At 30.8% G+C, this 13,330-nt stretch overlaps 4 protein-coding genes across 5 annotated transcripts; 3 read left to right on the forward strand and 1 right to left on the reverse strand.

Moving 5' to 3' along the window:
* The first annotated feature begins 420 nt into the window (after positions 1–420).
* LOC133320831 (GPI transamidase component PIG-T) lies at positions 421–2,688 on the forward strand. Its single transcript, XM_061529642.1, is given in 5 exon segments — positions 421–850; positions 919–1,807; positions 1,809–2,050; positions 2,053–2,202; positions 2,437–2,688. Coding segments are annotated over 5 exon segments (1,665 nt in total). The 5' UTR covers positions 421–687; the 3' UTR covers positions 2,658–2,688.
* A 2,874-nt stretch (positions 2,689–5,562) lies between these two features.
* On the forward strand, positions 5,563–6,569 carry LOC116777780 (uncharacterized). Its single transcript, XM_061529597.1, has 4 exons — positions 5,563–5,660; positions 5,733–5,826; positions 5,990–6,098; positions 6,181–6,569. The coding sequence occupies exons 1-4, from the start codon at positions 5,644–5,646 to the stop codon at positions 6,567–6,569; spliced, it is 609 nt and encodes a 202-aa protein (XP_061385581.1). The 5' UTR covers positions 5,563–5,643.
* A 35-nt stretch (positions 6,570–6,604) lies between these two features.
* On the forward strand, positions 6,605–10,757 carry LOC116777769 (trichohyalin). Of its 2 annotated transcripts, none has more exons than XR_009753943.1 (5): positions 6,605–8,913; positions 9,213–9,317; positions 9,390–9,567; positions 9,669–9,773; positions 9,895–10,034. XR_009753943.1 is itself a non-coding variant. In XM_061529641.1 (5 exons), the coding sequence occupies exons 1-5, from the start codon at positions 6,958–6,960 to the stop codon at positions 10,610–10,612; spliced, it is 3,096 nt and encodes a 1,031-aa protein (XP_061385625.1). In that variant the 5' UTR covers positions 6,609–6,957; the 3' UTR covers positions 10,613–10,757. The 2 variants fall into 2 exon arrangements, 1 of the variants encoding a protein (XP_061385625.1); XM_061529641.1 differs by having other exon boundaries at positions 6,609–8,913; positions 9,635–9,773; positions 9,895–10,757.
* On the reverse strand, positions 10,746–13,239 carry LOC116777759 (ras-related GTP-binding protein C). Its single transcript, XM_032671470.2, has 8 exons — positions 13,052–13,239; positions 12,852–12,985; positions 12,551–12,779; positions 12,388–12,483; positions 12,082–12,300; positions 11,560–11,702; positions 11,178–11,326; positions 10,746–11,060 (listed from the first exon to the last, which is right to left on the reverse strand). Exons 1-8 carry the CDS (start codon positions 13,052–13,054, stop codon positions 10,891–10,893), a joined length of 1,143 nt encoding a protein of 380 aa, XP_032527361.1. The 5' UTR covers positions 13,055–13,239; the 3' UTR covers positions 10,746–10,890.
* Between the last annotated feature and the right edge of the window lie 91 nt (positions 13,240–13,330).

A 13,330-nucleotide genomic window follows, 5' to 3' on the forward strand; every position in this document is an offset into this window, starting at 1 on the left:
ATTGTTTTTAAAGTTAGTTAATTGGTAGATGGATTTCATTTTTACAAACTTTTAAATCAATATATCAGCACTCATCTGAGCTGAGAGTAAATACACATATTTACACTAGTCCATTTCTAATAAGACACAACTATTTAAACACCTGTTGGAAAAAATTGTGGAAACCATTTTTTTTATCCTATCAATCCCGTTTTGGGTTTAAATAGGGATAATAAATAATTTGAAGAAATATGTAAAAGCTAGTAGTTTAATGAAGAAATGTTAAATCATTAAGAATTTTTGGGATACAACTCAAGTAATAACACCAAAATTTTATAATACTAAAGTCCTCATTAATGATAAATGTACATTTTGTGCCCATTTCTCCGTCGGACGGTAGGTAATATTATTAAAAAAAACCTTTTCTGTCAAAGTCGCTTCAAGATAAAGTCGGATGTCAAATGCATTTGTCAAAAGTGCGAATTTGAAAATAAATAGTAAAATAATTTCTGACATCAATTAGTATTATCCCCTAATTATCCAAAAATTAATATAGTAATATCAGTAAATATATTTGAGGTGACTGGCATATAATAATTAATTTATGAAATCACCATTCGAGTGGTTGTCCTGTAAGCCAAAAATTTAGAGTATTCATCTGCAAAAAACATTTATTTAGTTAAATCACAGACACTAAAATAATTTCAAATGTGGAGACCGGAGTTCATAACTTTTTTTCTTTTATTTGCTACATTAATTCATTCAAACAAAGGAGATGAGTTTAGGGAAGAGATTTTTATCAAACCTTTACCTCCATCTCACCTATATGTGTACTTTCAATTTATAACAATAGTCGATGAAGATTCAAATTGTAAGTATTTTTTATTACTGAAGACTACTTAATCTCGCTTTCCATCCAATGCTCTTATATATTTTCAGATAAGCATTCTCATCTTGCACCTCAGTTTTTATTAGAAATTATGTCAAACTATCAAGTGGATGAATTGCATTTAACTTTAACAGAAGGCCAATGGAAACACAGTCAATGGGGCTATCCCATACTTGATGCCGCACCAGGAGCTGAACTTTATGCATGGTTTGCTCCTGATGTTGTTGATATTGATAACCAGTGGAAAAAACTCAGCTCAACTTTGTCAGGACTTTTCTGTGCTTCTTTAAATTTCATAGAAAGCTTTAATACAATATCACCCAAAATGGCCCTGTGGCCAACTGGTGCCACTACAATGAAGCAAAATGTTACCTCCCACTTGAGATATGCTTCATTACCAAGAGAAATTGTATGTACTGAAAATTTAACTCCATGGAAGAAATTGTTGCCATGCGGATCAAATCATGGATTTGCATCACTCTTAAATTCAAGAATGATACACAACACAAATTATCATTCTATAGGAATGCATGTTAGAAGAATATGTGACAAAAATGACTGTTTGGAAACAAAACTTGAAGTCAAACAGACTGTTGCGTTAGTTTATGATTTTAAAATAATATACAGTAGCGATTGGTCATTTAGAAAATTATTTGGACAAGGTTTGCCAGGAGCATGCCCTTTGTCATCATCGAGCAAAATTTATGTTGATATTACATCTAATAACACATATGCATTCAAACTTAGCCCAGAACCTACAAATAAAATATTATCAGTAAGAGGTGGTAGCGAAACTGAACTAGCAGTATATGAGATAAATAATACCGAAATGATGAACATTGTTGCAAAATATGAAAGTCCATACAAAATTACTGTGAAGAATTCACCGCCAGTGACATTCAATAGATATGTCTTAGGCTATGGCAAAGAGTTTGGTGGTTGTAACAGAGCTCACTAATAATTACTGGGCACCAATAGCTATTGTTCTTCTTGAGAATGCTCCTTGGTGGTTGCCTATCCAATTGAGTACATTGAGAATCAATGGTGAAGCTGAGAGTAATTTAATAATGTCACAATACTATTCACCTGGTCGTAGTAGGCAGAAACCTTACCATTTAGAGCTCCTCATAAAATTACCACCAAAGTCAACAACAACAGTTACAATCGATTTTGAATTTGTCTTCTAAAATGGCAAGAATATCCACCTGATGCTAATCATGGATTCTATATAGGTTCAGCTATAATTTCAGCAAATCTCCCTACTGCTAAGAATTATACCAGCCTACCAATAACTGGAAGCACATTTGACTCCATTGTAAATGCATCAAAACCATGTAAGTCTGACTAAATTGTTAAAATAGGTTAAATTAACCTACTTAAGTATCATTTTACACAAAATCGGAAATTATAATTTACATTATATATCATAGTTTGAATTAGCTCTGCAGACCTAAGCACAAATGTTGGAAAGATTTATCAATAAAAAATTTAAAGATAAAATCTGTTACTTGGTATATTTTAAAGTTAATTTTATATTTTCATGTTGAGTGATTAAAATTTTTTTCCAGGGTATCCCATTGTTCTAAGAACAAATGGGGCAATGGTTTCCTTGCCAACTCCAGATTTCAGTATGCCTTATAATGTTATATGTTTGGCATGTACAGTGGTAGCGTTGGCATTTGGTCCTCTTCACAATATATGTACCAAAGAACTAGTACTAAAGGCGGTTGGAACTGCAGTGTCACTGAGACAAAAAATAACCAATATATTCAAAAAAAAGATTGAATAATATTTGCAAAGTAATAAAATCCTACTGAAAAGTTGTCTTTGTCATTTATTTGGCTTTATATATATATATATATATATATATGTGTATGTATTAGGTCCTTTCCTAAAAAATTTGTGCTTTCTGACACGAACCACTCATCGTTACAATATTCAATTCTAGATACTAATTATTAATGTTAGTAATATTAGTTCGAAAATATCGGTTCGATAGCTTAAAACGCACCTCACAAATCACAAATAAGTTTTTTGTAATTAAGAAAATACAAGCCATCCTTGATATAATATATGTGACGGGAACAAGTAAAATTTTTTTATAAGTTATAACAAATTATTATTTTAACTAAACATTGTGACTTCATTTTATAAAGTGGAAAAAATGTTTTATTTCACTTCGACTTCAAATTCGTTAAAGCGACCGTCTCTACTTATAAACAATAGTTAAATTAGTATTACTGTATGTATTTTCTAGTAAAAATCACTAAGCAAATAATCAAAAAAGTCTTTTAAATGTAGGTGAGTAGATTACTTAGATAATTTAAAGATAATTCCAGTGATACTAATACAAACGTGTCTAAAGATGAATTACATTTTATGCGAATAAGGATCACGTATTGGCGGGAATGTTATATAGGTTGTCATTAGACAAAATTCGTTAATTAGGGGTATTTAAATTTTTTGATAACTAACAACAAGATTACTTATTAATTATTATGCTCAATTCAAGGGGGTTATGAAAATAACTTTAAATCGAATCAATGAGTAAGTATATTGAGATTCATTATAATATGTTTTAACAAGTAGTGATACTTGATTTGTTTATTTATTTAATTCGGTAATTGGGTTTATTTTTCATTAGTGTCCATAAATACTTATAGATATATAAATTAAAACTAAGAGAGAATTTATAAAGTAAGTGTTAGTTATTAAATAAAATAAAAATATTAAAAAAAATTGTCAATAAGTAAAAAAAAATTGTGCGTAGAGTCCCTAGCGCGGATGAAGTGAAATTTCGTAATTGTAAGAATTTCTTGTCCACTAAATTTAAAAATAAAATACTGCCCTATTAAATTATGTGTATCAAATGAAACAAAAAAATATTAATATTATATATATTCATTAATTTTAATACAGAACAAAAAGTACGTATTTCAGCTAATTTTACGACGCTCACACTGTTACCTTGCCTCAATAGCAAGAATACCATGCGCATGTGCTCGGAAGCTACCGACTCACTCTCTTTCTTTCTCCTACTTTCTACATTTGTGTATTTTTCTTCCTCTCACCCTCAACGCAAAACGTTTAACGCAACCTAACCTTGTTGGAAGTCGGATAAGAAGTTTCACTTCAATATTTGTTATTTAAATAATAGATAAATTTGATTAGAAATATGGTAAAGGAATATATATATTTATTGATTTATCAAATACTAATCAAAATTTAAATAAATGAAGCAATATGTACCAATGGCGGCTCTAAAAATCATTTTCAAAGGATTATATCAGTAATAATTTCGTCATCAGTGTCAGATTTAGAAACATATTTTCGATGGTACAAAGTATAAACTAAAGACATCGACCTGAAAAAGAATGCATTTTTATTGCAAATTAAAAAAACTTGCTGGTTTCTGCAAGGGCATGAATACATGTATGTACTAGTTTCAAATTGAAGTTAATTTAATTTGAAGAACTTTAACTTTATCGAGTTATTTATATGCCATCTCTAAGTCTTGTGAGCTAAATACCAATACGAATTTTTTTAATATATTGAACAAAACGCAAATGCGAATTTTTGTGTTCTTTAGGATACTGTGCCTACACCACAGGTGTTGGCATATTATAAAGAGCGTAGGTATGCTTGCCATTCCTTGAAATGTACTAAAGATGTCTATTCCAGAGTTCACATTGTTTTCAATAATGTATAATATTATTATCGTTAACCTTGAACTTGTGGTATTTTTGTTTAAATAAATCATAAATGGGCTGAAAGTACTGAGAATAAAGGGAAGGCACTGGCAGCAAACCCTAATATTGCAAAGACCATTAGTTAGATTTGGAACAAAAGCTATTTTACGAAAATTGCGTTCCTACGATCATCCAGATGGGTTAGTTTTTATTTTTTAGAAAATAATCGTTATTATGCGTCTAACATGTACGAGTAATTTTTATTGACTAGAACAAGTAGCAGAGCGAAACCATTATATCTAATTTAGACATCATTGGAGCTGGATTTCAGTGATAAATGTGATCTTGTTCAGTTCAACCCTTATAAATAAAAATATACGAGATCGTACTTTTACAAGGTTATTAAAAAAAAATCTGTTTTAATGTGATCGGGAGTCGAAATTCTTAATGTCGCATGACATTCACTTTCAAAGTCAATCGATTTCTCTAATTCGTACTGTCGAAGATTGTTATTTATTAACAGACGATGTAGTCACTTTAAGGTTTCGAATGCACAAAGGCTTCCTTTGCGTGGTCTGTCCCTTGTACTTAGAATGTTTTAAAATTACTCGATATTAAATTATTATCATTGCAGTAAACGAATTATTAAAAGATAAAATTATAATTTTATCGTTAAACGGCCCTTGTGACATGGTCATCCTTAATTTGGTTATCGCAAAATTTGTTTAATACTAAGAATAATAATATTTTTTTTAAATTGTGAATATGAAATGATTACTTAGCGTACTATATTGTACTACTTATATTAGGTACATACAGAGAGCTCTGCCAATTTTTAACAAGTCAAAGAGTGCTCCCCCACTTGAACGAGCGCCGGAGTGTTACGTATCAATTAAAAACCTGAAGAATAGATCCCTGGATGAAAGTTAACTTTGAAATAATAATGTCATAACACCCCCTTAGATAAAGTCGTGCGTGCGGTCACTATAAAAATCAAAATTGACACTGACATACCGCAGAATTTTATAAGATGTTGCAGTTTTAAAGTTTTTGTTTATTATTACAGAAAGTGATAACGATTGTAACATGGGTTTACAAAAAGGGTAAGAATTATATATATACAAAGGAACCAGATATCTGTTATTAATGTTAAAATACATTTACGTCATTTTAAGATGTCCGTGTTGTAACGATCATCGGAATGAAGAGGAATACATAAAGGTATTAGATTTCACCGCGGGCCTCGTTATATATCTCGTTAAAACAGCAGTGAGTAAATTTTTACTTTTATTTTAACAATATACGAACGATATTGAAGTCAACCATTTATATTATGTATTTAAAGAAATCAAACCTGACGCTATTTCTGGTAGTTTAATTTATTTTTAATTATTTTATTTTTGTCTTAGTTGTTAAATATATTATAAATTAGGTGGCTTCTGTGCAGCAATGCGAAAAAAAAATTAATGCCAACAATATGTTTATTATACAAAATACTACCAATAGACAAGTATCGACATCAAATTGTATGTCTGAATCGGGTATGAGTTATTTCGAAATATGATCATTTATATGTAAAATAATAATATTAAAATAAAACAAAAAAATCTTATATCGTTTCAGAAGATACTGTGTATTGTCCACGATGTAGATATATTATAAAACATGCTAAAGATTTGCTGCTGAATGTACCATTTATAAAGAAAAGAGATGTAATTGGAGTGTGTGATCATTGTCGGTTAAGGGAAAGAAGAATTGTACCATGTAATGAATGTCAGAAAGTAGTAGCAGAATTTATAAAAGATAAAGAAGAAAATATTAAGTTAGACAATCAGAATGCCAAATTAAAAAAGCTAAAAGAATTTACATCAAAATTGAAAAATAATCTTATAGATGTTGAAAAATCTAATGAAATGAAAAAAATAGAATTAACACGGAGAACGCATTCAGAAACATCATTACATAAACAAGATATCACTTATAAAAAGCAAGTAACAATATGTTGTAAATAATTATGAGATATTTGATAGTATCGATATTGCTAATAAAATTGACAAATATTTCAGAAAACAGTCTGTCAGACAAATAGAAACTACACCATTATATACAAGCAGAGCTGAGAGTGAACTCTCGATTGTTGGTCCTGTAAGGCGACAAAGAGATAATGAGCGACAAAGAAGTATACATTTTAAGTACAGTCAAGATAACGAGGAGTTGATACCACTTCCGGGATCTTCAGATTATATATCATTAGAAAATAAGTATTATATTCAGGGCAATAAAAATATACCAAGAAAAACAGACCTGCTCATTAAGCGAAAGTTTTCGAGCGAGCGAGATTTATTTTCAGATGCTCCATTTAGAGAAAAGTCTATTGAAAAAATTCCATTTGAACAAAAAATGCTACATGATAAAAATTATGTAACGTACAAAAGGGACCATCACCATAGTTATCAGGATTCACATCATGACGAATCTGATATTTTGCAAAAAAAAGAAAATGAATTCGTCAAGGAAATCCCGAAACGTTCATTATCTGATACAAATGTCAGAGGTTATATGTCTGAAGAATCTATGAAATCCATTTCTATAGCTACAAGGGATATTCCACGCAAGGATTTTAGTTATTTTTTTATCAAGAAAACCGATATTACAAAAAAAAGACAAATGATATCATTAAGCTCTTCGGAATTAGTGAAAAATACACAGGATATGTATCGGGCAAGAGCGGAAGAAGCAAAAATTAAAAAAGAACAAGAGTTAAAACAAAAATTGGAGGATGACGAAAAAAAACGAATTGCTTTGGAAGAGAAAAGAAAGTTGCAAGATGAGGAAAAAATTAAAAAAGATAAAGAAGTTAAAGGTCAAAAGGAAATACCAAAATCAAGAGAAGAATCTTTAAAAGTAAAAGAAGATTTAGACATGCATGAAAAAGAAGAGGTGAAAGAAATTTCAAAAAAGGAGGAGCGAGAGATTGTGCCTAAAGAAGTTAAACTCAAGAAAAGTACAGATAAGGAAGGAAAAAAGAATGAAGAAAAAGAAGTAAATCAAAGAAAAGACGAAGAAAAGGGAAAAGAGAAGTCCCTTAAGGAAGAACAAATGCGATTAGCTAAAGAAGAAAAACTGAAACTTAAGGAGGAGAAGGAAAGAGAAAAAGCACTTAAAAAAGATCAAATGCGTTTGGCCAATGAAGAAAAAAAACGACTTAAGGAGGAGAAAGAAAAGGAAAAAGCACTAAAAAAAGATCAAGCGCATTTAGCCAAAGAAGAAAAACAGAGGCTTAAGGAGGAGAAGGAAAAAGAAAAAGCATTAAAAAAAGATCTGTTACGTTTAGCTAATGAAGAAAAACAACTATTTAAGGAGGGAAAAGAAAAGATAAAATCACCAAAAAAAGATCAGATTCCATTAGACAATCAAGAAAAACAGAAACTTAAGGAGGAGAAAGAAAAGGAACAAGCATTAAAAAGGGATCAGATGCGTTTAGCAAGTGAAGAAAAAAAGAGACTTAAGGAGGAGAAAGAAAAGGAACAGGCAATAAAAAAAGATCAAATGCGTTTAGCCAGTGAAGAAAAGCAAAGACTTAAGGAAGAGAAGGAAAAGGAACTTGCCCTTAAAAAGGACCTGATTCGTTTAGCCAATGAAGAAAACCAGAGAGCTAAGGAAAGCGGTAAATCCAAAAATCGTGAAAATGAAGAAAAATCAAGTCATAAAGATCAAGCAATGACCGAACTTATGCTAAAAAAAGATAAGGAATCAAAGTTAAGGAAGACACAAGAAGACGAAATAAAAAAGAAAGAAGCAGAACTTAAATTCAAATCTTTAAAAGAAACAAAACAAGAAGAAAAAATCCAAAAACCAGAAATTAAAAAAGTCGTTGAAGAACCCCAAACAAAGGAATTAAATATAGACCAAATAAAAATAAAAAGACCTTCAACTGATGATCTTATTTTAAAGCTAGTAAAATTGAAACAATCTGAAGACCATAGACCAAGACAACGACCAACTAGAATGTCGCAAATTAATATACCAGAAAAAATTATAGTTGGTCATAAAACACATAAAGTAATAAAAAATGAAAATTGTGTAATATGTTTAGATTCAGATTTAGATCTCGATATTGAAAATATTATGTTGAATGAAGGAAAGTCAGACAAGTCTAACGAAATTATTATTGGGCCAAAAATATTCAGATACAAATCACCTTTAGTGTTAAAAACGGAAGATGTAGGAAAATGTCCCCTCTTTTTTACTTCAAAACCTACAGAAGATGACGTTACTTTAAATACAGACGTAATACAGAACAACATAGACGAAGGAAATGGGCGCAGCATACCACCAATTCTTGCTGGCAAATATGTAAGTTTGATTTAAAAAAAAAACATAATTAGGACCTCAATTTTAATACCTTTTTAATTTATTTAAATCTACAATATAAATGACAATTGGAGATGTCAGAAAAATCTACCAAAACGTTTCAGCACACGATTTTTGATAATTTTATTTCGTATATTTTTTTTAAACAAGGAATCTACATAAAATGTCAAAAAATAAAAATAAAAAAACTACTGAGGTTATTATTGTGTTAAACGATTGTGGTTCATCTTAGTCCTTGTTCCGGAATTTCCATTTATAATAAATAATTGAATTATAATCAGGTCGAGCAGGAAGTTGCCAAAGGTATAACACGGTACGCTTTGTCTGATCGGACTTTTATAGAAAAGGGCTGGACCATGCTGCCGACGGAAAAAGTCGTTCGAAAAGTAAATTTCTGTTAAAAAAATATTGAGAATATTTAGATGTTTATAGAATAACCACTGATGTAAGTATTTTAGATGAATGTGTATCGAATGCGACCGGCACATCCAGAGTTCGATTGGTTCGAGCATAATAAAAACAAAAAGTTGATATGCTACGACACAGGCGAAAAACTAGCAGAATTTGATGATACTGGAAAAGGTCGATGGTTTTATAGGAACGGAAAAGTTGCTTTGGACTACTACGATGCGGAGGGTATAACAAGAAATTGTATTATAAATCTTAATACCTCTTATTTACAAATATGTATTTTTCATTTTAGAACTTAATGCTCAACAGCGCATTGTAATCTTTAGCAGCGGTGAACCCGACGAGGGCGGCCGGCCACGTCCTTTAACAATTCTTGCAACTTTCGATTATTTAGGAAATGGAATTGTCTTCGATCATTCGGGGAAAATAAGGTTGTAATTTCTTCCTAAATAACTACATTTCAAGATGCTTTAATATCAAATAATAATAACTTATCCATTACAATACAAATTAAAGCCAAATAATAATCAATAAAGTCACAATTTATTTTAGACTCAAATATAATCAAACAGAGGGTGTAGTTTTAGACCGTTCTATTGGGCCAGTCAGTCACTGGAAGTGGCATACATTAAATGACCCTCCGGTGCTACAGCAAGTGATGATAGACACTCAAATGTCACATAAGGATCCTCAGATTCTCAAACTAGGCGGACCGCAGGAAAACAAACAGCGACCAGACAATGAAGAGATGCTAGCGATCGAATTCGACAACTTTATAAAAGAAAAAAGCAAAAAACTATCTCAAAAGTTTAAACCGTTCCAGATAAAAATGAAAGCACTGAAAATAAATGAAAATTTTTCACTGAAAGTCCTGGATCAGGCCACTATATACCTCATCTATAGGGACGGCTCGACAAACTTGAAACTAAATATCGGCATGATACTCGATCATCAGGAAATAGTTGACACGGACACAGCAGAGGTGGGCGAAGTGTCCAATAGTCTGGAAAGGTTTCCAGCGAGGACGGACAGTTTGGCTGGCCTGCAGAGGAGTGTGGCGCATGCTCAGAGAGTCGAACGTTCGATGGTAGAACGAGAAAAGCGAATTCGCCCCACACAACCCACAGCTAGCGTAGATCGACTCACGTCAGGACTGTCACGGCCACTACGCACACAACTTTACACCGTTGCATCCACAACTGACAATCGCTTTTGCAAATGCCGGAAGCCATCCACCACCAACTTGTATTACGACACCCGTCTTAATTAATTTTTCTTAACTGTGTTATTGTTATATATTCTATTTTATCTAGATAATCTATGTCGCGTTTTACAATAAGATTATTTAGTGTCATTTTTTTGATTATATCTTATATTAATTTTATTTTGATTGAATAAAAACGTTAAAAAATAAATATTCGTATATATTTTCATATTTTTACAGTTACTGCTTTGAATAGGTACATGGAATAAGCTGTTAATAAAAATTTATTACAATAATACAAAGTACTTTTTCTACAATTTATACATATAGTGTTTTTTGTGCTACTAGATCTGTACTTGCAAATGGTCCGAGTTACTTTCACTGGAGTCACCAGTGCCGTTGGGCAAGAGGTCAACTTCAGAAGAGTTTTTAGCCAAACATTGGGATTTGTTTCGAAGTTCAAACACCTGTGTTATAGCATCACGGAAACAGAGGAAATTGTAATCTATTACACCTGAAAAGAGAAATTCTAATTAATTTTCAATTATTTATCTTAATGTCTATTTGATATTTCAAATGTTATAATCTTTTAATTCAACAACACTCATAGTATAATTTTCTGGACACGAACCTTGCTTTTGGAAATTTTCTTCACGAAGAATGCAAACCAAAGCAAGAAATTTGTTCACTTCTCTTAAATAAAGTACAGTTCCGTTGTTCAGTTTAATAAGGCTTGAACTCTGACTATTAAAAGTATTTACTTCGGTATCATCAACCATACTGTAATGAGAAACTAGAATTACTATAATTGCTCTCTATCTTTAATGTTAGTAATTACTAAATTTGCGTTTCACTTAAATTGTGGCAGAGAAAAACATTAATTCCATCATTTATTACATGTCCCAAAAGGGTTGACACATAGTCCTTAGTTATAATTAATAGTACTTTCAATTGAAAGTACTAACATAATCTGAACAAAATATTAATGTACAAAACTTGACTTAATTCCTTACCCATATATACATGATATATCTATAACAACATCTATCATATCACAGCACAATTCATAGCTTTGCATGTCAACTGGTGAGCTGTCCGTCGCTATGTAGATTTTAGAAACTACATCAAACAAAAACGCCTTTTCAATCCCAGAATTCTATAAATAAATAAAAATAACATAATAAATAATTTCTGATAAATTTAATTTTAATTAACTAATTAAATTAATTTTCAGGTCTAATCTCGATTTGATTTTAACATATATTTTGAGAATTTAACAAAGAGAAACAAAGAAATAAGGGGGAAAACATTATTAAACTTAACATTACTATTCTTCAAAGAAATACAGTTGAATATGTTTTATTAAGTAACATCTGTTTCAATACATAAATTGAAATACATTATGATATTTAATAGCAATTTATGATGTCATGTCCTTTATCATCAAACATTGCAGTTATAGACAAAGTTATATACAATAGGAGTCTGACCTTTGACATTAATAATGTTAATAATAAATAGTTCTGCATACTAACTGATATGAGTATATTCAGCAGATTTTCTAAAGTAGGCAATTGCGGTATCAACTTTTGTACAACTTTACTGAATGCTTCAAATATAGAATGATCATATATTGAAGTCAAATGAAATGATAGGTGGACATGTTCCAAACCAGCCTCGGCAAGATCCTCTGTGGCTCGATGGTGAATATCCCTTTGTGATTCCATTTTATAATCATCATTAAGACCATCAACCTTTACGACATAAAAGTATTTATGAAATATATATTTAAATAATACAAATTAATAATGTAGTAACATGAATTAAATGGTTATCCTTACCTTGTGAATAAAAACTTCAAACTTAATATTGCTGTTTACCCGATATGCCTTAGTAACAGTCAACTGCAGTTTATCCAATGCATCCTGGTAGTCATCCTTAAAGAAAATATAATTTTAAACATTGAACATTAAAACTAATTCAATCATATTTAGAGTAGCTTACCTGTGCATCTATAACAAAAACCAGCGCACCACAACCACCGAAAATGGTGTCAGAATCAAAAGTTGGATCAAAAAAGTCTATCTGGCCTGGAAAATCCCATATTTGAAATTGCACGAAACTACTGTTATTTATATCATCTTTTACTATTTTATTTGTAGATTCTAAAAACAATGTTTCATTTGGTGACATTTTATGAAACACAACTTTTTGAATAGACGATTTTCCTGACCTAAAAGCATTACAAAGATATGATAAAATGTAATATTTGTTTAACAAAGGTATTTTTTTTATTTCATTCTACCTCCTTAGACCCATTAACAAAATACGAGGCTTGTGGTCTTCTTGAAGTGATGAGTTATCCGTTTCCCCATTTTGCTCAAAAGGTCCATAGCTGAAGTTTTTCGGGAAGGAACCCACGTACTCATCCTGATAGCTCTGTTAATTATGTAGTTTATAAGTTCAAGTTTCCCTTGTGTATTAAATTATACGATTGACACCTACCATTTTTAATGAAATCTAGACAATATAACTGCATATAAGAACCAAAAATAACATATCGCCTCTGGTTTTTAAAAGGGTAATAAACAAAACCGATTCAAACACATTAACATAGAAATCACACAAACAACTAAAAGGAAATTATTGGTACTAATGTTGAAATTTTAAAGTAAAACGTCATTCGTAACTTGACATTTGACAGTGGAAGTAAAGATAGGTAGTCGGATTTTCAACTAGACAACAACAATGACGAAAAAATGATTTTTTGGTAATTATATGTAG

The sequence above is a fragment of the Danaus plexippus genome, chromosome 6 (assembly GCF_018135715.1).
Source record: "Danaus plexippus chromosome 6, MEX_DaPlex, whole genome shotgun sequence".
Classification (NCBI taxonomy): domain Eukaryota; kingdom Metazoa; phylum Arthropoda; class Insecta; order Lepidoptera; family Nymphalidae; genus Danaus; species Danaus plexippus.